This window comes from Solanum dulcamara, chromosome 7, assembly GCF_947179165.1.
Source record: "Solanum dulcamara chromosome 7, daSolDulc1.2, whole genome shotgun sequence".
NCBI lineage: Eukaryota > Viridiplantae > Streptophyta > Magnoliopsida > Solanales > Solanaceae > Solanum > Solanum dulcamara.
Window position 1 is genome coordinate 9359375 of NC_077243.1, and position 27157 is coordinate 9386531.

The 27157-nt window shown below is 36.2% G+C and overlaps 1 protein-coding gene across 4 annotated transcripts in view; it reads right to left on the reverse strand.

The window, feature by feature from the left end:
- LOC129895169 (serine/threonine-protein kinase ATM) overlaps positions 1–26887 on the reverse strand; it is a 73225-nt gene extending 46338 nt beyond the window's left edge. For 2 of the 4 annotated variants that reach the window (XM_055970840.1, XM_055970839.1), the window contains exons 1-37: positions 26675–26887; positions 26395–26506; positions 26184–26327; positions 24654–24815; positions 24364–24559; positions 24078–24234; positions 23853–23992; positions 22983–23070; positions 22599–22702; positions 21733–21831; positions 21511–21567; positions 21186–21270; positions 20448–20522; positions 18259–18300; positions 18056–18126; positions 17582–17630; positions 14715–14786; positions 10199–10336; positions 10009–10098; positions 9745–9932; positions 8928–9528; positions 8782–8853; positions 8521–8685; positions 6942–7067; positions 6681–6808; positions 3574–3730; positions 3046–3092; positions 2911–2974; positions 2687–2761; positions 2478–2597; positions 2111–2296; positions 1648–1769; positions 1491–1560; positions 1237–1364; positions 534–675; positions 297–437; positions 88–186 (exon numbers count right to left, since the gene is read on the reverse strand). In XM_055970840.1, the coding sequence (XP_055826815.1) occupies positions 88–186; positions 297–437; positions 534–675; positions 1237–1364; positions 1491–1560; positions 1648–1769; positions 2111–2296; positions 2478–2597; positions 2687–2761; positions 2911–2974; positions 3046–3092; positions 3574–3730; positions 6681–6808; positions 6942–7067; positions 8521–8685; positions 8782–8853; positions 8928–9528; positions 9745–9932; positions 10009–10098; positions 10199–10336; positions 14715–14786; positions 17582–17630; positions 18056–18126; positions 18259–18300; positions 20448–20522; positions 21186–21270; positions 21511–21567; positions 21733–21831; positions 22599–22702; positions 22983–23070; positions 23853–23992; positions 24078–24234; positions 24364–24559; positions 24654–24815; positions 26184–26327; positions 26395–26506; positions 26675–26743 (4581 nt within the window). In that variant the 5' untranslated portion in view covers positions 26744–26887. Of the gene's footprint in view, positions 1–87; positions 187–296; positions 438–533; positions 676–1236; positions 1365–1490; positions 1561–1647; positions 1770–2110; positions 2297–2477; positions 2598–2686; positions 2762–2910; positions 2975–3045; positions 3093–3573; positions 3731–6680; positions 6809–6941; positions 7068–8520; positions 8686–8781; positions 8854–8927; positions 9529–9744; positions 9933–10008; positions 10099–10198; positions 10337–14714; positions 14787–17421; positions 17515–17581; positions 17631–18055; positions 18127–18258; positions 18301–20447; positions 20523–21185; positions 21271–21510; positions 21568–21732; positions 21832–22598; positions 22703–22982; positions 23071–23852; positions 23993–24077; positions 24235–24363; positions 24560–24649; positions 24816–26183; positions 26328–26394; positions 26507–26674 lie in introns of those variants that run through there. The other 2 variants (XM_055970841.1, XM_055970842.1) reach the window with 2 other exon arrangements.
- Between the last annotated feature and the right edge of the window lie 270 nt (positions 26888–27157).

The following is a 27157-nucleotide window of genomic DNA, read 5'->3' on the forward strand; positions in this document are numbered from 1 at the left end:
GAAAGGTCATCAAACAACGACCTTACTTGAACAGGATCTGTTTAACAAGGTATCAAACTGTTCATTGAAGTTCCAAGCGCTACTTACAGTTAACAAGTGCTCCATAGGCGAGTAATTTTGGCATAGTTCCTCATGAAACATCCTTATATCATGAAATAAGTCGAGGTTAGGGAAGGGCTCTAGTTCCTGAAGTAACACATGCAGTAATTAGTATAGCCAAATGAGTAGTGCACAGGCTACTCGGGCACTATGATGGTTCAAACTGTTCAGGTAATAAGAATACCAGAAATTCATACTTTAATGTACTCGTGTAGAGATGGATCAGAGTCCAAGGTGAGTTGGCAGAGCAGTGACAGAACTTGAGATGATGTGGCAGCTGACAGTTTGGAACTAGACTTAGAAGGAACGCAACATATTACCAACTTGGAGATTAAGAACTGTATGGAAAAAATGGCATAAGGTTAAACACACTTGACGAGTAAGGTGTAAATAATATAGATAAATATTAAAATAAGAGCCTAAACGACATCAACCTGAAGCTGTTCACCTAAGACAATAGCGGTTCCCTCCAATTGCTTGATTTTGAATATTTTTAGCAATGAACAAATCATTCGACAACACTGCGCCAGCAAAGCATCAAGGTCCAAGCATTGACCAATCAAGTTGAGGAGATAACTGGAAAAAAAAATTAATGTTAGATGCGAGATCCTCTAAGCATGAAATAAAAGTTTTATGAAAATCGAGCAAATGTAGCACCACGAATGCAATGCAGGGAAGCACACAACTAAAGCATAAAATACCACCTCAGATCAGCCATGTGTTGTAAATAAAATTGAGGACAAACAAAAGCTCAGACAACTTCACTCAGTCTATACTGAAAATGCATCAACGAATTTTAATTCAAAATACAAAACAATTGTAAGTTTGGATAGATTCCTAACAGTAACGATCCATATGTCTCAAATTAATGAGCAGCTATATTGGACAAAACATAAAAAGCAAAGGGAAATGTTCAATATCAACATTTGAAATTCCAATCTAACACAAGAAGAAAATTACAAGGCTATTGCATTTCTCAGATGACCTTTCTCAGCCTGTTCACAACTAACAAGAGAAACGAATTTGTCCTCACCATGAAATACTGTTCCCCCAAAGCAGAGGCGTAATCCTCCAATTTTTATCTTTATTTTTGATCAGGTAAATGGTTTCATTAATCTTAAGGCCAATTAAACTTACCTAGCAGTACTGGGAACAGCAACTCGATGCCCTAATACATCAATAAGCACTTCAATCCCAGCAAGCCTGTCAGATTTGTGCCTGAAATGACCAGCTGCAGAAACTTTGTAATGCATCTTTACTATAAACTGCACAGCAATATAAAATAGTTAGAAACTGCCCACTAGTAGTTATTAGGTAAGACGCATAGACAAACAAAAATTTCAAAGAAGGAATATAATATATATATATATATATATATGCGCATGCAGTACCGTAAATACACGATCTGGTCGGAAGATGTTGATCTTGTCAATAAGGCCAATATTTTGAGAAGAGGCGTCTCTACAAGAAAGCAGTAAAAGAAAATTTAGAGAAAACATGCCAATAAAAACATAAGATTACAAAAATGACCAAGAAAAGATACTGCACATCTCCAAGAATCCATCCACAACTGTCATAATTGCACGTGCAATGGTCTCCTTGGAGAATAAAGGCAGAACAGGTTCTTCAGCTGTTGAAGCAAGAGAGAAAATAGTATTGACAATTGAAACCTGCATAAACATATGGTGGAATTATTTAAGATAAAACTTGGGAAAGAAGTTTGATTTTTCATGTGAAAGTGGAGTAACTTTGACATAAAAAATGAAACACTCATATCGCATTATTGCACCAAACACTACTCTCCATAGGAGCCACTGCTATGCAGAGAAACAGATGTTATTCCAAACTTATGCAATCAGATGTTATTCCAAACTTATGCAATCAGATGTTATGTTCATGTAAGCATATCTCTATACAACAAGACAAATTTCAGCAACTTCCTCGCATAGTACACGCCTCATTTCAGATAAATCAAAATGTCAACTCAAATGTATGTGAGGGAGAGTCATACCATGTGCATCTTTATAAGTTTGTCTCTTTCAATTTCAGATATTTTAGCAATATCCAGAATTGAACTTTCAAGTACGGCTGATCCCTTCTCCCAACCAGCTTTCTTACTGCAATGTAACGCAATACAAACAGAGAAAATATCAACAAAGTGATTCTTAATCATTTCAGCAAGAGGCTCACAAGCAACCTGCAAATGGTAAAAATGTTGAAATTTCAGGTATGGAACAGAACAGTGACTAAAATCTGAGAATATTCAACAGAGAAAGCATGGAACTTGGTAGTATAAGCACCATTAGAATACTAGAGAAATCATATATGACTAACTTAAAATTGTAGCTGAATGGAAAATGACAAAAAGAAATTCCAACCTTCGCAATCCAATTCATGTTAGAGATGTCACCATGCAAGAGTAAAGATGGAAGAAGCCAACGGCAGCAGGACTGAATGAAATTGATAGTCTCTACATTGAAGACAAACAGATCCCTTGCCTGATGTGACGTATAGTTAATGTGTTAGCTATTCGGGTTGGCAACAGATTGTTGATAATGAGTCGGATTAGAAAGAACCCACACATTACCTCGAGAAGAGAAGCTAAACTTACACCAGTAGCAACCCAACTAAAGAGGATTGACGCCATAAGTTCTTCCATATACTGCAAACAGTCAAGATTGTGCCAGCAAGAAATATGATTTAAGGACCAAGCAAGTGTACAATCTCACACTACTTGATCACGTATTTATAAGGCTGATTGGTACGCTCTTTAACCAACATAAAAAAAGACTATCAGAGATTTATTCATACCTTTGACCTAGAAGTATACTTTAACTCCCTTGATAGATTATCAAGGGCAACAATAACAAGTCTCCTGAAAAGAGGATAATGTAAGAAACAAGAGATCTCCCAGAAAAACATGACAAAGTAATGACTTTTGAGTACCTTAAACAAGGGTTAATAGCAGCTATAACACATACCATAAAAACAGCCTGCAAAACAACAAATTAGATAGATATAACCTCATAAATCAAAAAAATTAATCATGGGCGAAGAGTTCTACATGCTCTCTCTAATAATTTCAGCAAATTAATGTCACTGTAAGAAAATATCCATAAACAAATCAGAAGTAAATCATGTTCATCAGGTCAAAGTGTCAGCTGAGTAACAACAAAGTAAAGTAAATTGAATTTCAGCACGATGGGAACATATGCTAACTTCGAATATCTTAAAGTTAGCAAAATCATGACACTCCACTTTTATAAAAGGACCTAATGACCTCTTACCAACAGCAACCAAATATAAGGAAAAGGTTCACGCAAAGACCCTTCTTTAAATTGGAAAAACATAAATCTTTCAATAATAAACCTAGCAGCCGTTTAAATTGTTACCATATCTTCCTCGGTAAGAGATGTTCATATTTTTTAGCCAAAGAAAATGAAAATTATCAAGCAAAACCAGCCTCCTTAATACCTCCAATTCAATCTTTTCACTGTGCAGCGCAAGGTGAGCTAGGGTTACAATTGTTGTTTCCAATATGGTACGAGGCTGAGGACCAGCAGCTAAAACTTCCTTTGCCATCACCAGTTTCTCTCCAGAGCAAGTCACAAGCTTGGTGCCAAAATTTGAACTGGAACAGAAAATTTCAGGTGAATAATTAAAATGTTAAACAATCAAAAACTTAAATGCAGATGGAAGAGAGAAAAAAAGATTACCAATTGTGAAAGACAATGGTATGAAGAAAAATAAACCTAAAAACTGGAACTGCGTAAAAGATGTAGTGGATGTTTTCCTGGTAAATGCTCACACAATGCAACTCCAAATTGACAAGATTATAAGAGGCAAAATAGGATGAAAGATGCTGGTAAGGGAAATTGCTAAGGTAAATTAAAATGATCAAGAATTACCAGTTTGAAAACGAAAAAGAAAAATAAAGCTGTCCCCAACCACTTCTCTTATACCCTTTCCATTCATTAAAATTTTGCTCATTCCTTCTTCCGATTTTCATAAATTCTGGAAAGATATTGATAATGGGCTGGGGCTGCTCTATACATTGTCTTAAAGTTTTCGATTGGATGCTCATTCTTTTATTACATGATATTAGAGCCAAACTTTTGTAAACCTGTGTTCCCACTAGTAAGGCCACTAATACGACTATTCTCTCCCTCTAGGCATCTCTCTCAACTCAAACCTGAATCACTAACTTTGCTTCAAGCCCACTTTTGCGCTTACTCTCTTAACCCTGAACCCCTTCTCAGCCTCTTGAGCTGCTCTCAACACCAGTCCTACTCTCAATCCTATTGAGCTCTCTTAAAATTAAACTCATTAACCAAAAAAGAACTAGACTAAACTTTATCCACATGTAAACCCTACAACCAATTACACATGTCGGATGGTGTTAGACATATATAACACCTAGAATTACTTGTGTAAGAAATTTCCAATTGAGTTTACAAGGTCTTGGGCTACTCCACCTATTACATTAAATTATTCAATTGGATCTATGATCCTTTCACAAACACTTTCAATTGAAAGAAAAAGTGCAACTTCAACTTCTAAACATGCCCACTCTGTGTTTCTTTTATTAAAGAAATAAGATTTAATTGCACATATGTGCAGAAATGCCCGTATACAGTACACCAAGAAAGTGGAAAACCTACAAAAAAGATATGGTTTTCTACAACGAACACAATCTTCAATGCATAAAAGAACCTCATGGGTGCACAAAAAGCAATAGGAATAAGAGGCTATTTCCAACAACCCAGTGGAATCCCACAAGTGGGGTCTAGAGAGAGTAGGATGTACGCAGACCTTACCACTACCTCATGGAGATAGAGAGGCTGCTTCCGAAAGACCCTCGGCTCAAATGTCACAGTTACAAGTACAAGAGAAAAAAAAAATATATATATATAGCATAAAGAAAAAAAGAAAAAATAAAAAATAAAAAATAAAAAATAAATAAAAAGTAAAAATAGAAATAGAAATAAAAATAAAATGCAATGCAAAATTTACAAGAGAAGAACAATAACTATAGCAAAGTACTACAATAATCAAAGGCAATAGCAACACAACTATAAAGGCAAGCCTAGACCTACGACCACCCTAAACCAACACACGGTAAGACACCATTCTATCTCTACTAGCCTTCTACCATAATCCGCGACCTCCACTCTTTTCTATCTAAGGTCATGTCCTCGGTGATATAGAGTACCGTCATGTCTTGTCTAATCACCTCTCTCCAATACTTTTTCGGTCTACTCCTACCCCTCCGCATAGCCCCCAAATCCAACCGCTCGCACCTCCTAACTGGGGCGTCAACACCCCTCCTCTGCACATGCCCAAACCATCTCAGTCTTGCTTCTCTCATCTTGTCGACCACGGATGCCACTCTCACCTTCTCCCGAATAACTAAAAGGCTATTTCCAATTATGTAAAATCACTCTTTATATCCAGTGATATCTCCTTCCCCTCCTAGACCCCAAAAAACTACTTTAAGTTAACATAAGCATAGAAAGCCTTACTGGATCCATTACAGATCGAGATGGAAGTGAAAACTTGTCTATGAGACAAAGACAATCTGACAAATGCTAATAAATGATCAACTCATAATTTTTGATAAGTGAAAGACAAACAGATATTAAATAATTTTTCCTCCATTCAGTCATGTCTCCTTGATTCAAAAATAAGCAACGACTTTACTCCAAAATTTTATTGGTAACTCTTCCTTCTCTAATTCAATAGACCCATTTAGACATTACCAAACTAATTGAAATGATATTTATCAAATCAAGGGCAAAGGACAATCACTATCTTGTTATGGCCAACAGATCCGTCTGGACCCGACCATTTGGGCAAACCGCATCCTTCAAATCTCAGGAATGATGGGATCACCGTTCTACGCTTCTCCACTTAAATACCAGAGTTAGCACGCTTGACATAGGGCTCGAACCTGTGACCTTAGACACAAGTCTCTCAACCTTTGACAATTGAGCTAATCCCTGGGGTAATAAAGGAAAACCATTATTTCAACAAACAAAAGACGAACTACAGTAGAACTACCGAAATCATTGTAACACTCTCAAATCTGCATTCATTTTCTTTAATTGGTAAGCAGATGTTCTTGCCTCAACAAAATGGTATGGCTCCTTAAAGGGGTAGATGGAATAGTTTATAGATTCTCCATGCAAGGATTACAAGCAACGTCTTATTTCTATTTAGTAGCATAAAAAAAAATTGGGGTTCATGTTTTAATCCAACCACAGTAACATGCCCGCGTACTAAATTTAAGTAGAGAAGACTTATAACATGCGCTAAGTTAGAAAAGCTAATCAATGCATACTCGCAGTATTTGTCTTATTAAGCTTTTGATTAACTTTTTTATGACTATTGTCTTCATTCAACTTTTAAGTAACTTTCAAAGAATTCAACATAACAATAGAATTGACAGTGTGATAACTAATAACCATGTTACTTCACTTGAGATTTATTAGGATGGTTATTTCTAGCCAAGCAGTTAATCTTTGACATACTTAAAAGGGTAATAACGCATTAAAAAGCAAAAGAAAAACTAAGCATCATACCATATGTCCTGGAACAGTTCAAAATGACCATCCCAAGTTTGGAAAAGCACACCAACCCGTAGAGCAAAGCATAACCTAACTCGATAATCTGGATCGTGAAGCATCAGCAACAGCTTCTCAATCATGGACTGCTCAAATTTGAAGCAGGTGTCATGAAAGAAAATAATGTTTTTTGTAGATCAGAAATTAAAATGAAACTAGACAAAAAGGAAAAGTGATCTCATTTCAATCTTCCTTTATCAAGATTTTAGAAGGTGATACCTGACCAGTTTGAGGATCCACTAAAATGAAATTGCAAATGCAATCAATAAGTCTAGTCCGTCCAACCCAATCAAAGAGGTCGTTTTCTGAAATTTTATTCACCAGGTCTCCAAGAGAAATCAAGCCCTACAACTCATTTCAGAGGACATGCAAATTGAGAAAGTTCCGTTAGGAACAAGAAAAGAGATTCTATTGTTCAAGAAAGGAGAGAAGTAAAACACCAAGGTAAACAGCTTTCCACCCGATTAAAAAAAATAATACTAAAACATCAATTGAATAAGGCATTAAGCTGCATCACAGATCTGGTGGTGATGTTAGTAGAAATATATAACCTTTGGACCATAAGAGAAATCATCCCCTACAACCCCATTTCACAGGACATGCAAATAGAGAAAGTTTTGTTAGGAACAAGAAAAGAGATCATATTGTTCAAGAAAGGAGAGAAGTAACAACACCAAGGAAAACAGCTTTCTACCCGATAAAAAAAGAATAATACTACGGCATTAAGCTGCATCACAGATCTAGCAGTGATGTTAGTAGAAATATATAACCTTTGGACCATAAAAGAGCAAATATTTCAGAAGAAGAACGAGAAAAAAGTACAAAAATAACAACAATTTTTTGTCCTGAGGAAGTTAAAACAGCTTTCCACCCGACAAAAAAAGAATTATACTAAGGCATTAAGCTGCATCACAGATCTAGCAGTGATGTTAGTAGAAATATATAACCATTGGACCATAAAAGAGCAAGTATTTCAGAGAGAAAAAAGTAACAAAAATAACAACAATCTTTTGTCCTGAGGAAGTTCTGGCAGGTTATCTTTGATATATACTCTTCCATTTCATGCCAACCAATGTTTAAATTGCGTTGTCTAGAGCAGTGTTCTTCATCTTTTTCCTTTTACTGGTAAATCTCATAGGTGGGATTGTCTTTTCTTCTACTTTTACAAGGGAAAGAAATTTGCAATTTTATCTTTAAATTACAATAAGAATCCCAACACTTAAGTGTATGACAAAGGAAATCCAGTCTATAATGATTTAATAGGAATCCGTATCATTCCAATTTTATCGGATGTCTCCGAAGGGAGAGATTTAATGGGAAATAATTAGTAAGATGTCTTAAGTAATCTTCTCTCAAGGAGAGACTAGGTCAGCAACACAGTACTCTGTTAAAGCATTAATTCTATCATGTCAGTAACTAACTACAAGAATCTTAGAGAACTTAAAAGCAACTTAACAGTGTAACAGACTAGTTGTGACCAATTGTAAGTCTGTGAACTATCTGCTACAGAGGTCTTAGTGAACTATCTTCCTATCAAAGACATCCAGATTTACTATTATTTTATCCTATGGAATTTTACTCAATACGGAATACATGATTATTCAGAATGGATTTTTAATGTACTATACAATCTGAAAAGGCCATGAAACAATAAAAGCATACAACAGGAGAAGCATTACCAGTGTACACTGCAGTAAAAATCTCCAAGAACCGTGTTATTTAAATGGAACGTCCTTTAGAATACATAGCTTGGTTTAACTAGAACTACGTTTAGCACAATATAATATGCAAATTATACCTCTTCAGACAATTTTTCCTGTGAAGACAGAGTCCTCTTTGTGTACTTTGCAACACCATCACAGGATAGGAGACTCTCCAACAAACTGCAGATAGCAGCTAGCACATTCAGAGACTGGACCTTGAGATTTGCCTGTATGTCTAGGAAATCATTTAAGGATGTAATCTGTAGAGAGAAGAAGAATTAAGTAATTATCAGAGTTTTCAAAGCATAACTAATTTGAAGTAACTAAGACAAATAAACATCAAAGAGCCACATTACCAAATTTAAGAACTTTCTGCTGGAAGACCAGTGAGGATGTTGACAAAGGCCGTGTATGATTAATTCCAAGACCTAATAAGAAATCAAAAGTCAGCAAGATATTCATCAGGAAACTATTCCAGAACAGACAATTCCAATAGGGTTACCCTTGGATCACTTTCTTTCTCCATGAGCTCAAACATGACATCCCATGTATGAGATGGTAAAGCTGAAAAGAGTTTTGTGATGATTGATATGACTTCAATTCTCTGATTTACAGATGAAACCAATATATCGGCAGTAGCTTTTCCCACAATGTTCACAGAGTCGGTATCTTTAGAACCAACGTTCACATCCAACTCCATGTCTATGATCATACTAGTACGGCAATTTACTGGATGAGAATCTTGACTAGAAACAGATGCAGAAGAGCTAAGGTCACCCCTCTTTGAATGAATATTACTTCCACTACTTGAGGATCCTTCATACAGTTTAGCAAGAACCTTCAAAAGCCTCTCCACAGATTGGATTACTGCAGTTAGTATGTCTATGTTGTTGCCAGCTTGCATTTCATTAAACAATGGAGAGCATAAAAAACTTTCAAAGGACACACGAACGGTACCAACTGTCTCAAATATTGACCTTGAACCCAACAAACCACAAACAAGGTCGTCATAACTCTTCTCTAAGATACAAGCAGCTCGATCCAACAACTTCGACACGTATTGACTCAGAGTGGCAAGGCAAGGCACAAGTTCTTCTCCTACCCTAAGAGTGAACAGCACATTAAGTGTAACACAAACAGAAAGATTAGGCATTCCATTGCAAGCAGGAGATGAAACTTAAAAGCAGAAGGCAAAAAGAGAATGCGAAAAAACAGTCAATGCTGATGATATACCAGTATGGAAAAATGTATTCACTATCAGAGACAATTATTAAGACTAAGACTGAGTCTTGCAAAACATTAAAGAGAAAAGGACAAACCTTGTACTATATGAACAATACATGAAGTTTGATAAAATAGCACAGAGAAAGATGACATCAGATAGAAGCATCCTTTCATGTTCTTCATCTTTAATAATTTCAAGAATGTGATTTTCGACTTCATGACAAAGTGGATCTCTGATCTGTCGGGGTAGACGTAAGCTTTGGCAACAAGGTAGTTGAACGTCCTGAAACCATTTAAAGTCGATTGAGATGAAGACTTTGACCACAAAGAGATGAAAACACAACAAAAGAGTGTAACACCTCCAGATCAGATTCCTGGCCAATCCTTGCAAGAACTTCAACAGAGCATTCAAATAAATCATGCACACTTTCATGTGTGTGATCTTCGACCTACAACAAGAGGTATTTCAGCATCTTAGTCAACTTAACAATATTCATGAAAGAGAGCATAGGCGTAAGCATAAAGTTATCGAGAAACAACAATATATACCTTCACATCATTCACAGTTTCAGGAATGTAGTGTGATGGGGATAATCCTTTATCTAGCAATGGTGTACCACCAGTACAGAGAGCATAAACAGCTGTTGGCAATACAGCAACCAGCTGTTTATTCAAAATTGAACGTTCCTACATGTGAAAGCACCACACCACCATTAACCGAAATACATTGTGCTTTTGCTAAGTGTGAGAAATTAAGAGAAATATATTATTGAATTGTATCTCTACATTATTACATAGATACCCTATTTGTAGACACAACAATACAATTCTTTACCAAGTAGGATACTATTTACTATTTCTATTCCTTCTACTATTCCTATTCTAAGTAGGATTGTATATACCTAATCCTATTCTGACACTCCTCCTCAAGCAAGTGCATAAAAGTCATATGTACGTCGCTTGTTACAAATGTAATTAATACAAGAATCAATAAGGGGCTTGGTGAGATATCTGCAAGTTGATCACTCGACTTCACAAAATTGACAATTAATTCCAATGTACTTAGTCTTCTCATGAAATATTGGATTTAATGTATAATTGTCAGTCAATTTCAATGTGCTTGGTCTTCTCATGAAATACTGGATTTGATACATAGTATCGATAAAACACAAAGTGGTAAATTCCTGAATTGCATTGTTGCACTTCCTAAACCAAGCTTGAGAAGACTGTTTCAGATGACTATAGAGTGACTTACACAATCGACGTACAAGGCTCCAGACTCCCCCTAAGCAACAAAATTAGGTGGTTGCTCCATATAGACTTCTTCCTTGAGATCATCATGGAGAAAAACATTCTTAATGTCCAACTGATTAAAAAGCCAATGGAGAACGACAACCATAGACAGAAAAAGGGACATATGCTATTTTAGCCACAGGAAAGAAAACATCACTCTAATCCAGACCAAATATCTGAGTATATCCTCCTTTTTTCTTTTTGGGCAAAAGTAATCTGAAATAGGAAGAAAACACTGCAAAAAAACTCAGATTTGTCGGAAACAATGCAATGCTCACTGGAAAGTGCTCGAAATCTATATAAAATATATGGATCATCTCGAAATCAAGAGATGAGTAGATCTTAAACAAGAAAGTCACTGTAAAATTGGCCGAAACATGCTCATGCGCCAGAATTATTAGATTTGATGGCTGAAACTGGTCACAATCATAGAAATAAAATTATATGGGTTAGGTTGGAATGATGGCACGACCGTACTGAGAAAGAGAATTATATGGATAGGGTCGGATTGACGGCACAACCTACTGAAAAAGAAAATTATATGGGTAGGGTCGAAATGATGGCACGACTCTACGTGAATCAGATTTGAGAAGTCACCATAAAGACGCATGAAGCTACGCAAATCAAATCTGTCACCGAAAAGACACATGGTGCTATGCAACTCAGATATAAGAAAGTAGTTTGGAAAACTTCACGATACTACGCAAATTAAATATGAGAAGTAGTCTAGATAAATGCACGGTGCTATGCAAATCAAATATGAGAAAGTAGTCACCGAAAAGATGGCACAGTGCTACACATTAAATATGAAAAAGTAGTCACCGAAAATATGCCATGGTGCTACACAAATAATATATAAGAAAGTAGTCATCAGAAAGATGGCACGGTGCTACACAAACTAAATATGAAAAAGTAGTCACCGAAAAAATGACACGGTGCTACACAAATTAGATATAAGAAAGTAGTCACCAAAAAGAGGTGCTACACAAACACTGACGGATATGGGGTTGACACAAAACAACCCTGGAAAGTCAACCGAAATTGACGCACGGTGACCTGTCTGACTGAATTTTCTTTCCCTAAATATGGGGTTCATGTATATATCATTAGCTCTACGTTTGTTAACATTATCCATGGCTAGACGGGTGGCATATATGGGACATTGCCGCTCGCCTGCAACGGAAGCTTTTTTGATTTTCTACCAAGATCGTAGAAGCTCTGATACCATGTGAGAAATATATTATTAAATTGTGTATCTACATTATTACACAGATACCCTATTTGTAGACACAATAATACAATCCTTTACCAAGTAAGATACTATTTACTATTCCTATTCCTATTCCTATTCTAAGTAGGATTGTATATACCTATACCTATTCCTATTCTAACACTGAGAACATGCAACATCATTGTGCAATATTTTCTTTAGACTCTTAAAGCAATATCTTGAGTGAATTGACTTCAGCTTGGAAGGAGAGGATCCTGGAATTTCAAGTACACTTGATTTTGAGGAAGCATATTAACATGTTAACTAGGGCTTGCTGGAGTTTGCTATGAGAGAGAGGGTTTTGTCACCAAGTGGAAAGCATGATCAATTTTTGCATATTTTCAGTCAGGTTCCAGGGGTTGATAAATGGCTCACCAACAGAATTCCTTAACAATAAAGGAGTTTTACCCATATTTTTTTATCTGTTTTGGGCATGAGGACAAGCTGTAGAAGGAAGTCATAAGAAGAACCCAAGTGAAAAGCACCAGAGCATGGGCAATAGAGACATCAAAGAGGGATACTGATTTGGTTCCAACAATTCAGACAGCAGAAGATAATCTCAAAAGCAGTGAATCACCTCAGAGGGAGAAGTGTCATAAGGTCTCAACCTTAACAGAATTACAGATTGCTTGAAGCAAGGTGGGTTCTCTTCCTCCACTTATATGGAACTGCCCCTAGCAACTAGTTATAAAGAAAGCACAGCATGGAGCCCAGTGCTCCAGATATTAAAATTAGTAAGTCAGCAACAAAATTCTCTTGCATAGGAAGAAACTGCTCTAACCTAAAGCAGACTCTCCAGTTCCCTACTTATTTACATAACCGCTCAACTTCCCAGCTAGTTTGGCAGATATAAATGAACATTTTCAGAGGAATTTTCCATTAGACGAAAGTGAACAAAACATCATCCCATAGAGAAAAGGAAGTTAACTCTTCAATTAAGGGTGGTAGTCTGTATGTGAAATATATGACTGATTAATTGGGATTTCTTGGGGGAAGGTTCTGGGTAGAGCAAGAGATGTTGTAGAGGAGTTTTTCTTTTTTTTTTTTGGTAGAGATCAGTGGCTGAAAATCAGATTAGAAGTGGATTGTGGAGAGTCATGAAATACCATTATTGCATCTTCCATGTCCTTCGCATTTTCAGTCACCATCGTCGGCCGAAATCAGGTAACGGATAATTACACTTTTGAGGGTGCTTTGTGAAGGGAAAGGAACAGATGCATCCGGACTGGAGAATATGATCTTGCACAGATTAGGAACTCTCTTTTTTTGTCAAGTTTTGGTGCATCCAGAAGATCCCCATTTGTATAGATGATTAGTTGTCTTTTCTAAAGACTACAACAACAACAACAACGAACCCAGTGTGATCCCACCATGTGGGGTCTGGGGAGGGTAGAGTGTACGCAGACCTAACCCCCACCTTAAAAGGTAGGGCGGCTGTTTCCGAAAGATCCTCGGCTTAAGAGAGAAGAACAAGGGAGGAGAAACAAGGAAAAACAAGACATAGGTCAGTAAAGCCAGGCATATAACAGACAATATAAAGATATGAATAATGAGAGCGATAAAGCGATAAAGTCAGGGTAGGAAAGATCGGGGATAAAGGAGCATTAACTACTATAGATAAAATAGGATACCCAAAGTAGACTGGGCCAACTAATATAAGCAGTAATCCCATGCAAAATCATATGTTAAGACAAATGAGCGCGACTACGACTACTATGGAGAACCGATCGGCCACCTAGCCCACTATCTTAGTCTGAGTCCTCCATAGCCTCCTATCTAAGGTCATGTCCTCGGAGAGCTGCAACTGTGCCATATCATGTCTAATGACCTCTCCCCAATATTTCTTCGGCCTCCCTTTGCCCCTCCTGAAACCGTCCATAGCAAACCTCTCGCACCTCCGCACTGGAGCATCTGTGTCTCTCCTCTTCACATGCCCAAACCATCTCAGTCTCGCTTCCCGCATCTTGTCCTCCACCGATGCCACTCCCACCTTGTCTCGGATATCTTCATTCCTAATTCTATCCATCCTAGTGTGCCCACACATCCACCGCAGCATTCGCATTTCCGCGACTCTCATCTTCTGGACATGAAGTTTCTTGATTGGCCAACACTCCACCCCGTACAATAGGGTCGGTCTAACCACCACTTTGTAGAACTTGCCTTTGAGTTTTGGTGGCACTTTCTTGTCACACAGCACTCCGGAGGCGAGCCTCCATTTCATCCACCCTGCACTGATGCGGTGTGAAACATCGTCGTCGATATCCCCATCTTCATGTATAATAGACCCAAGGTATTTGAAGCTTCTTTTCTTTTGAATGGCCTGGGTACCAAGCCTCACTTCCCCGTCAGCCTCACGCGGCAGGCCACTGAAACTGCACTCCAAGTATTCTACTTGGTATACTACTTGTACACGAGGTTTCATTACCCTATAACATCAATAAAATACTACATTTCCAAACAAAAAAAAATTGATAACCATACAACAATATATTATTAACAAACCTTCCAGAAAGGAAAAGCTAAAACAGCTCTCAAAAGATTTTGCCTCAAATATAAAGTGTCTCTAAGATCACCCTGCAGAAAATAAGAAGAGAAGATATTATTTTAAACGACAGGAACAGAAAAATGTATGTAAGCAAGTTAATTTCACAAATGCAACACCAAAGCACAATATAGCAGAATGCAGAACTACACAAACCATGTATCATGGAAAAAGATCAATACAAATTGTCAGAATGTTAAATGTTAAGTGTAAACACATGTGAAGAATGATTTGCCAACAAATAAACACACCTATTTATAGGTGTTGAATACAAGACACTATCGCATTTGACCGAAGACGGATAATATCAAAAAAAGTATATCAACTTAACATGTCAAAAATTCCAACTCTTTAACATTTTGATACTAACACCTAACACTCTTAACACACTAAATCTTTTCAATGAAGTCGTCACATACTTCAATTATTTTCTGTATTTTACTTTCAAATTGGTTGAGAGTATTGTTGTAGCATCTCTATGATCTTGGACTATCCTCACCCTCTTGAGCTAGGACGAAAAGTCCATTTTCTCAACATAGCTTCAGAATAAGACCAGCCCCTAAGGTTGAGTTATTCAATGTTGGCACACAAGTTATATTATCAAACACTTGAGATGTCTAACCCTGAGTGTGTAAAAGGATATTAAAGACCCACACTGGTTGAGCATAAGGGTTGTAGTTTCTTTACATGATCTTGGACAGTTCTAAACTCTTCAGGTAGCTGCTGAAGTTGAGCTAGGTTGAAGGTCCATTTTCATAACATGGAATGCATCTCTCATGTGATGGAAGAATGTAAAGTGCATCTCAAGGATCACAAACATAAGAGGCATTTCACATGTTGGATATTGTTGTCATGTGCCCATATGGATTCTTCAAGCCATCTCCCTCAAAAATCAAGGAGACATCCTCTTGAAACACTTGCCAACTTTGAAGGAGAGATCACCAGGATTCTTCATGCCATCTCCCCCAGGATCAAAAAATCCTCAACATAAATCTCCTAGACTTATTACCTTATCAAAAAAAATCTCCTAGACTTATTTGCAATACTAGAAGCATTTGGGAGTTTCTCTTAATCTAAGGGAAAATTTTCAGAAATTTCTTTCTTAAATTGGTTGCAGCGGTTAGCAGAATATTGCCAAAAAATGATGACCGTTCTGCCAAAACCTCTCCCTCACTAGGTAGAGAAATAATAACCCATTCAAAGCTTATCCCTCTGAATATTAATCTTTGATAAGTGGCCTATGGCATAATGGGAAGCCCGGTGCACAAAGCATTCTGCGTTCACATAGGGTCCGGGGAAGGGCCGCACCCCAAGGGATGTGATGTGCACAGTCTACCCTAGTGTAAGCATTAGTGACTGCTTCCACGGCTCGAACCCTTGACCTATAGGTCACACGGATCCAATTTTACCGTCGCTCCAAGGCTCCCCTTCAAATGGCCTATGGTATATATAATAAAAACTCAACAATTTAAAAGCTGAAGGGAAATGGACCTCTTAACATGATTTATTCGGGCTTTCACAATCTCATCAGAATATCTAGAAGTCCTCTACATTCCATATAGCTATAGGAGATACCCAGAAATTCCAAAACGTACTTTGATACCAGAATGCAGTAATTAGAAACAAGAAATAAGACAAAGCAATTTGGCAATGGTACTTAAAAGTTCCCGGATACACTACTAAATTCAAAGAAGACAAGCTATCGGATACACTACTAAACTCAAAGAAGACAAGCTACCGGATACACTACTAAATCAATCTGACAAAAGCTAAATTCCCAATGGTACTTGAAATTTATTCAGGCCACATAGATGCTACATCAATCACCTTCACCTGAGAACAAAGCCTGTCCTAGAGCCATTTTTTTTGTTCTTCACTAGCCAAAATAAATCAGAAGTCCAAAAGTACCAACCTTTATTTCAGTGTAGGTTCAGCAGGGTAGTTATGCTAGCTTTCTAAAGCATAAATCCAAGCAATGATCTAAAAGTACAAAAAATGTATTCCCTACTTAGGACAGAGAAGGATCTCTAACATCTAAGAGCACTAAATCTCTGATGAATAGGACTTTTAGATCTCTTGTTGTTTCATCGTGGCTGTTATCATTTATTTAGCCTAATATGAGAGACTTCCTAGGATAAGCAAATTCAGGTATTCCATATAACAAGTCATCTTTCACTTGATTGGATTAGTATTAAAAGGTTTCTGCACATACATCAAATTCTTGATGTGTGTTATTTTTGACAAAGAACAGATAAATCATTTTTTTTGTCATCTACACTTTCTCATTAGATGATTCATCTTTCAGAAGTTCCATCTGCAATGTAGCTTTTACCTTGTCTAAAATCCTTCATGCTAATTAACAAAAGTATAACAAAATCCTCAGTGTTATATTGTCAGAAATTATAAAATCCTTGGTGCTTCTACAATAAATAAACTGATTTTTTGAGATGTTGACATTTCAAATAAGCAGCCATCATTGTATAACCTTTTAGAGGATATAAAACTAGTAAAGATGGAATAGAAGCTTTCCTTTTCTCTGAATCCCAGTGAGAAAACAGCAACCCTTAGATGCACTTTGAAGAGTGGATAAAGAAAAGAAAACATTTACAAAATGCCAGTAATCTAGGGTCTAAAAGATCTATCTGGAGAGATGAGACATTATCTTACTGCATCCACCCAAAGAGCAAGATGAATGATCTCAAGAACTGTGTTTACCACCATGGCTTAATCAAATGCTTGGGATGAAAGTTCTTTCCTAACCTTTATTAGAAAACCATAGAGGACAATAAAGCAAAATCAGAATTGAACTTATTAGGGGAGAACTTACTTGGTAGCATTTCCTTGAAAAGTAACATGAAATGAAGCACAAAACAGATCTGAAAATCAAGGTGGAAAGATGAGGAGATACCAAAATCAATGCAGATCTAAAAGAGTAACAAGTAAAATATTTCAAGTCAAAAGTTTCACAAGTGATCAAACTACTTCAAACATTATCATAGAATAATCATATAATCTCAAAGGACATAAAAGTAGAGAGTCTAGACCATTGAATACCATGGAAACAAAGAAAGATTTTTTTGATAAGGTATTTCATTAAAAGAATGCGCAGAACCCGTATACAAGAGATATAAAAAAAGGGGGTAGATAACCTACAAAAAGAGATGGTTTTTAAAGAAAGACACAGAACCTTCTATACAACAAGGAGCCTCATTGGTGCACCAAAAATAAATAAGGAATCTTCAATACAACAGGCTCATATACTAATTCCTATGTAATTATACGAAAAGAAAATATTACTTACATTGATGGCACACGTTTAAGTAATCGAAGATCCCACAAATCCTGAGGCACAAAATATGCATTTGTTGTATCCTAAAAGAAATAACGAAGCAAAGACATTAACATACTGATATAGCTACATACTACAAGAGGAAGACCTCCAAAATACTCCAACAGAAATAAGTAGAGAAAATATCACAATTTCTGCAAAAGAATAGTGCTCACATTGAGTATTAAGTTTCGAAGTAGCATTAATGCAGCATCCACCTGCACATATACAGAAACAAGAAAGTAAAAAAGTAGCCTAAAAACTCATCTTACACATAAGAAACTCTGAAAAGTCACTTCCCAAGAAAATACTGCTTGCAGACAAATTAAATAACAGATAGAGTTTTAACAAAAACATTTCACTTTCTTTTTTTTTTCCCACCAGTTGTTCAGACTGAAGATATGTTGAAGACAGTCTATTCTGATACCTATTACTTGGATCACTTTTTTCTTTTTATTTGTTGGGAACTACCATCCCAATCACACTGTCTTCAGTTTCTTAAACAAAACTTTGAAGGCTCATGATCGAAACACGTGTTCATAATTAAAGTACTTTAGGAGAAAAAAATCCCATAAGGTAGGGTCCTCAAAATAATTAAGTTTTGAAAATGAAATGAATATCAGGATGAACCAAAATTTTTGACCTTCATCATACTTCATAGTTGGGATTTCATACTCTTTTATGAGAAGCTTTTGATGAGCAAACAGGTTTTCATTGCATATCAATTGATTTGGATCCCTAAGGTGTCACATAAGGTGTATTTTTTCATTTGGTAAGCAGCAAGGGGATAGGTCTTGATGGCTGAGAATCTGGGGAAGGGGAAGGTTACTTATGTTAGTTGATGCTTTATGTGCAAGGGTTCACGTGAGGATGTTGATAATCCTCTTCTGCATTGTCGGGTAGCTTCAAGAAAATTGTGGGAACTTCTGAGATGATTTAGAGTTGAGTGAGTATGTGAAAGCTCTCTTTGGCTGGAAGTGTAGTACATGGAATATTACTCGGCTTGCACTTGTGTGGATTGTATGCAGAGAAATAAATAGGCAAGTTGTGAGGGTGTAGAGATGAATTTGGTACATTTGAGTAGTAGCCTCTTATCCCTTACAGAATCTTGGTGCGCCCCTGAAGTTCCTTGGGTATTGTTCATAGAAAACCATATCTTGTATATGAGCTTTTTGGGCCCAATTGATAATAAAATTTTATTACATTATCAAGAAAATGATTATGTACTCTTTCAAACATTTTTCAACAAACAGTAATCAGTTACTTTTGGAGAAATCTTGTTAGCTGGTAATCTTGAAGAGACAAAAGATAGATTATATGAAATAATCAGCAAATAGGAGAAAAACTCACATTGCTTTAATAACATCTAAGCAACGAAAGTTTAAGAATATATACTCATCCAGACATAAGTATCCTAAAACTATATCGATACTGCTGGAGTCAACAAAGCCAGGCAACCGATATCTAAATAGCCGAGGCAGAATCATTTGAATTCTGTATGTTTGTTTTTTCAATTACATATCACCTGCAAAGTTTGAGTAGGATATCTGACATCCAGAGAAAAAATCCAGATAATAAAAGCATATTCAGATTTAAAGTACTTAGAAATGGTATTTAAGACTTAGAAGTCCTTGCAAATTAAACATCATAATTACTATGTAACTGCAACTGTATTAATCATTCAGAGGTGAAGGACACACGGAACTAATGGACTTTTAGTAATTGAAATAAAATGATATTCATGACTGCTTTCAGTCAAAGATTCTTCCAATAGGAGAGTAAGTGTACAAGTCTAAAGGATGAGAAGTCATGCCTTAAACAACAAACTAAGAACGAGCTTCATCAAACAAAAACAAAAAAAAGGCTAACTGACTAAGAACGAGTAAATAGGGTTATCCAAGACCTATAATAAATCAGTTTCAAGAATTCTTGATATATTATCCAATTTAAACTGTAACCACAATGTGATGATTTTATCCTATTAAACTAACTTTGTATTCACTTCTAACAATCATTATACTGTTTATCATTTTAACATTACATAACATGTAAATTGAATTAAGTCCTTCATACTAATTGCAAGCAAATTGTGTCGTAAAAAAATGGGATGCAAAAAGCGTGAGATACTAGATGAGTTAATTTACTTTCCTTGGATACCTTTCAAGTTATAAACCCCAGCATCTACTACCTATCTTGTGCATGGGGCTTCGATCACATTTCCTTACTGGAAAAAATATAGTTGAGTAAAGATGAATTGGAAAAGTGAGCCAATATTTGGAAGCACACTACTAGTATTATATAACTGCTTGATACTAGATAAAGAAACAGGATTCCATCTTCAAAAGATCAATAAAGTACAACTTACAACTGCTGTAAAAGTACTGAATGTGGGCAGACCACCAGTAACACAGTTCCATATCGTATGCCAACCTGTTTCAACCTGCAAATACAGTCAAGATCTAAATTTAGCAACCGTATTTGAAAGAATTGAACCAAAAAACAAATAGATGAATTTCATCAGTTTGTCTCTATAAAATTGTTACCAGGGACCACCAATCCCCAAGTGACCTATTAAAAGAAAGACTAACAGCTGCACACAAAAATGAGCTTAATATCATCTTAACGAGCTAAAACTACTTCAAGGACAAAAATCAGAACATTTAACAAATGAGAGCAAGCTAATTGGTGTACTTAAGTTTAGTCTATCAAATCTTGCTAAAATACCCCGTACAGCTAAAATACCCCGTTCAAAGTTCCCAATTATCATAAGCAGAAAGGTTAGAAAGGTCACTTCATCAAATTTTAATTAAAAAAATCATTTTTCTATCTTTGCACCATCTAATTGTGTTCTATTTTCCCTGATTTTAGGTTCAGATTTTATAGCTTTTTCAAATGATGAAACACACGAGTACAAGAAAGAAGGAGCAACTCAAAAATGCAAATGATTCAAACATTCAAATAACAATCTTATCTAGCTATAAGACAACAAAAAGTTCTCCCTATGTAACAGCAAAAGACCAAATAGGTCCATGAGATTACTTGAACAAGAGAACATCAAAGTGTCAAAATTGAATATGTCAATTTGGAAAGATCAGACAATTACCCCGCTCAATGTGGAAGACAACTCGGATGATGTTTGCAGTGCTGGAACAGGAAATAGCAGCATCAAAGAAAGTCCTTGAAGACTCCTAGATAGGTTGAGAGTAGATATGAGAAGAAAAAGATGTGAAAAAACGAAACACATTTCTCCTATATATTATCATTCTAATGCAGAATCTTATGGAGCAGTATCATCTAAGTTAGAAATCACCAACAGTAAATAGAAGTAACACAAACAGTGGTAATATATAATAGAAGACTAGTCAGTGCCACATGTACAGTGCAATGCAATAAAGCTAATATATCGACGAAAATCAGGCAGAACACACCTCAATGTCCACAGGAGACCTACATAACTATGCTCCATGTTTGCATCATTTATTATCCTGAAAAGAAAACAAAGATTGCCAGATCCGCAGTTTATACTGACTCATGTATTGGATTGAAAAGCAAAGAGTTCTAAAATTACAAGAGGGGGCCAGGAAAAAATTGCCAGATGCACTTGCAGGACACCAGATCAAAGCATCTGCAACATGGACCAGAAAACTAACCTTTCAAAATTTGCACATATACCTTCAAACCAATAGATCAACAGATCCTTCTTTAAGCGATCATAATACTTGTGGATGAGGTAACAGAAAACTGCATGCCTGTCACTCAAACATACAGAGTGAATAACTTTACAAATTTAAGGAATTTCTCAAGAATTAAGTTGCTTGTGATACCAATCAATTGCATACGAATTTATAGCAGACATGCCAATTTTAGTGCCCATGACCTCAAAATTTGATGCTACCAAACATTTTTGAATGGCCTAGCATAAATACTTTGGGCAGTGGTCAAGAGTGTAAAAAAAGACAAGTGCATAACAAAAAAAATAAGCCTTATTCCCCTTATCAATGTGAAGGCTCTTTCAACAATTGTAATTTTCTACTCTCTACCCACCACCTCAGCATGAGACGAAAAAATGGCGAAGACCACAAACAAAAAAGTTAATGGAAATTATTCAGTATTTTACTTCCTTTTTTTAACATGGGAAAAATTATGAAGTATTTGAAAGGTTTTCTACAAAATTTCATGAGGAAATCGCAGAATAGATGTCAGATAATGCGTACACATAAATAGATAATGCATATAAACAACAGATTTTACTTAAAGAGGAAAAATCAGAAGGTGTGTGTTGCCAACAAACTTGTCTCATTAAATGCTCTTCAGTAACAGATATGATGAATCATGGAACAAAGAAAAAACTTTCTACTTTAATTACTAAGAAACCAATATACCACAAAAACTCATGCAGCAACTACAGGAAGGCCTCCTTCCAAATACTACAGATGCAAATATACAATAGCGATACTTACATCACTATATATTTAGCTAGAGGCAAAGACTAGGAACAGCACGCAAGAAAACATACCATGGCCACTTTCCACTTGAGAGTCTTTCCCATATCTGGACTACAACATGTTCCCTTCTAATTCGTTTATCAGATGACGATGCGATAGGTGTGCTAACACATGCCTGATAACCATATTCATGAAGTTAGTAGGCAATCCTATTTACCTCTAGTGCTTACAGTTATTAAGAATTGATAACAGTATATATTCCTGCTTAAGTTGACAAAAAAATGTGCATTAGATCCGCAAGTAAAGAATCTGATATAGAGATACCAACCTTGCATTTAATGAGAGATATCTAACTCAATTTCACAGGAAATAAGATTGGGGGAACAGTTAAAATTTCACAGAGAACATCAACATCTGATCAAAACTTTGAAGCAAATAATTTAACAAACAACTACCCGGCAAAAGACAAGTGCTGCAAGCTCCATAAGACCGCATTGAGAGCTTGTCAAGCTTCCACATTTGTCATCCCTAGTTGTGTCTTTCCTGTACAGAAGGGCACATCATTAAGACATCTAGAGGAAAATCATAAGATCTGAATTTTATAAGTATAAATATTGCAGCTGGGCTAAGTTATTGATCCTCTGCTCAATTATCATTCAAGATGACATGATGTGCAAGTTCATAACTCAAATAGAAGTTCATCTATGAAGTCCTTCAGCTCAGAGCTAATCTTAACATTAAAGCAAATGAGATCATTCTGCATGCTCGAAGTATAAGAAAAAATGAACATAAATCAGGCATCCAAAATGAATGAAGAAGAGAAACAAATGATCATAATGAGTTGGTGAGTTTGCAGATTCAGATTGGTTAGTGGATTTGCAGAAACAGATTCTAGATGGAAATAATAGCAAAGAACAAAAAAAGAGGGACTTCAGGAGCTGAAGATGGAATGTGCTCTAGCGTTTGGTTACCACTTCACCGTTGTTGAAAAGTATCAAATTTGAGGATGCTTGAAGATTTGAAGGAAAAGCTAGAGATGGAACAACAGGACGGAGGACCATTGGAAGAGTGCTAAGGCAAGATTGTGGATATTGGACAGTAGATCTAGGTGAGCTTTGGGTGAAACTTTAAGTGTCCAACATATACTTTTGAATAGAACATTTAAGGTGGGAAATGAAAAAGACAATCTTTTGTCCATGAATATTTGAAACCCAAGCATGTTCACCAATCACCAGTGACACTAAAAACAGATCAATGACCTCAAGTTGAGCATTCTACACGGGCAGCATGGTACAATTACACTACCTATATGGAACAGTACTAACCAGGGTAAATTGATGGTGCAACTGCTCATTTGATCTAATTCCTTCCCAAGTACATCCTGAAGTTGTTCTAATAAAGAGCTCCCATCAGCAAGATCTCTCGTCAAATTTAATTGTAGCCTTGCATAAAGAACAAGTGAATCCTATAAAAGAAGAGACGGACATTAGAAATTCATGTCCGATGCATAGGTATAGGCATGAAGTACTGCATCTCATAAAATTGTACACCTTTAAGCCACGATCATGAGTTGTCATCCAACATCGGAAGACAAAATGCTGCAGAGCATCATGAATTTCCAGAGATTTAGAACCTAAATTTGGGCCATCCTTCAGCAAATATATGTTAATGCACTCGATTAGCTTGCGTGAAATCTTCCCTTCATCCCTAAACCACAATAAGTAAAGAGATCACTGGAATGTTGACCAATTTAAAAAAAAAAAAAATTACTAAGACCAGCAGTGGCAAAAATAGAGATTAAAAACAAAAAGGCATGAGGACCTGAATACCACTCACCTTACATTAGAAAAAATTCCAATAAAACCCCTGACAATATCCTCTCGAAGAGTATCAGGAAAATCTCCAGGGGGATTTTCAAGAAGAGAATGAAGTGTCGTGATGCAGCGAAAGACCTCCTCTCTTGGATTTATTTGGCCATCACTTTTTTCTTGTAAACTTATTTCTACTTTTTCCATGTATAGAAGCACCAAACCTGCAGATAAACGCAGAAACTATAGTAAAGATGGAAAAAAAATGTCAGATTATAGGCACCTCTTTGCTTACATAAAAAAAAGATGCTTACTTACAACAGTAAACCCTCTTCCTCAAGTGAAAACGGTAAGTTCTCACTGCCAAAAGATGCCGGAGAATAGTTCCATACTCGGATTGAAAACTAGGAATATCCTTTAAGACATCCCAGACATGATTGAAAAGCAATTTTGCCACGGATAGAAGAGGCATATCTTTGCCTGCCAGACATAATAAATATATGAAACAATTTCATCATCTTTATCAAAAAATTGAAATAATTTCATCATTTTGGTGAATGAATAATACCAAGAAAGATTTATTTGCTTGGTTGGTGGTTGGTTGTGTGATTCTGGTGGTAGAGAACTTGAGAAAGAAGAGGATTACATATGTTAGTTGGTGCTTCATGTGTAAACACTCATGAGACAACGTGAATCATATCTTACTACATTGACAGGTAGAATCATATCTATAGTGGGAGCTTTTAAGATGGCCGAGGATACAATGACCCTATTGCATACTACTAAGGATGCACTATTTAGTTTGGCCTTCTAATAATGGAAGAGAATATGTCACACATGAGATGTTTCTCCATTTGTACTTATGTGGATAGGATGTAGGGATAGAAATAGGAGAGCTTTTGAACGAAGAGCTTGATCTTTATACTCTTTTTTTTTTTAGATTGATTGATCTTTATACATTTGAGGAATATCCGCCAGCTTTAATGTCATTTTGGTGCACCCATGAGGTTCCTATATGTACAGAAAATTGGGTATCTTTTCATGGATAAGCATATCTTTTAATATTCTCTACTTTTTCTGTATACCTCTTGTATACAGCTTCCCCTTTTTCAATAAAATTACACTTCACTTGAAAAAAATTAACATCACAAGACAATATTAACCTTTCATCTAAACAGAAATAAGTATATAGAAGGAACTCCTCTCGGTTCCAACAAATCTATGTTGAAGGAATGATAGTTTTAGGTTTTAGGTTCATGCAACTTCAAACGCTCCATTATGATATGAAATTTTCCACAGTCCAATCTCATTTTGCTGGCACAGACATGCAAGGACGTGGGTGAGTTACCTTCCAAAGTTAATAAAATGAACAACAAGAGTTTCAGTGCCACCAAATGTAACCAAAGATAAGCACGAAGGTTTATCAAAGAGAATGCAGTGCAACTCAAAAATATCATTGAAAATGGATCTGCGAATTGCACTCCCACATTGCAATATTCCAATATTTATACCACTTACAAAAAATATCTCTTTTAATAGTTATAGAAGTGCAGACATGTCCAGCTTATTACCCATGCCTGAAAAGTTTGGAGACATAAACTAACAGTTTGAGCTGTTGGCGTGGCTGGGGCAAAAGGCAGACTAATATATATGTGCTGATTCTATGTTGAATTCATCTATATGCAAATGCAGTTCTCTTTTAAGGATCTCTCCACAGGAACAAAGCAAACACATATCTTCTGTGTCTTCACTTGCACAAGAAATAAACAGAAACAACCTAAAGATTCTACAGAGACTAGAAGACAGAATCGACAATGAGAATAAATATATAAGTATAGTACATAGTACCTGAGAATTTAGCATCCTCTGCTCGTTGGACAACAATCCTAAGAGTTTTTGCGACATTCAACTTTGGCAAACGCTTTTTGCCCGCAGATATCTCCAGGGACACACATTTAGTAAGCAATGTAACAAGAAAAGGCCATGTCTCCGCTGCATAAAAATATCTGTCAAGTGCCGTACATAGCAAAGAACAAGAACATTATACGGTTATACCCACAGTGAGGAATTTCATCTGGTTTAAGCCTCGCAGTCTTCTCTCCAATGTATCTACAGAATTCAACAGACCTTTGTCCTTCTTCTAGCCATGCATTTAACAACTTAATCCCCTCCTGTTTTGATTAAAAATCAAAACCAATTAGTCAAATTACAAAAAAAGAAATACCCTTGATAACGTTGTTCACCAACATTTACTTAGAACTTCACTACTTAAATTCAGTTTTCTTAAATTCCGATAATTTCTGTACGAATTCATAAAATTAAAAATGAAGTGTTTATACTTCTCGAGATTTTGCTTTATCTGATGAGAGCTTGGACACGATATCCTGAATATCTCTGGACGTCACCATGATTCGCCTATAGTGATAACACCATTCCAGAAACAAGAATGTGAGAATGGAACTAGGGTTTTATCGTCAGTGTTATTGGATTGACGATACGCGGGAAGAGAAGGAAGTTGAGAGAGTGGAGAATGAATAAACCTGAGATTCTAAAAGGAGTTTAGAGACAAAATACTCCTTTAATAGGCGGGTCGACGCCAACCCGTGTTTTCTGGAATTTAGTCAGCTCTTCGTCCTACCGTGTTTTGGGAAAGAGAAAATAAAACTTACTGCAAATTATTTTCACCTCATTTTATGTTTTATCTTTTATATTTTATATTTTAAATTATACTATTTATTTTGGTCATGCCTCATTTTTTAATCAGTATAAAAAAAACTTTTTCCACTTTTTTTTTCTTTTGTCAGATTAGATAAAAATACTTA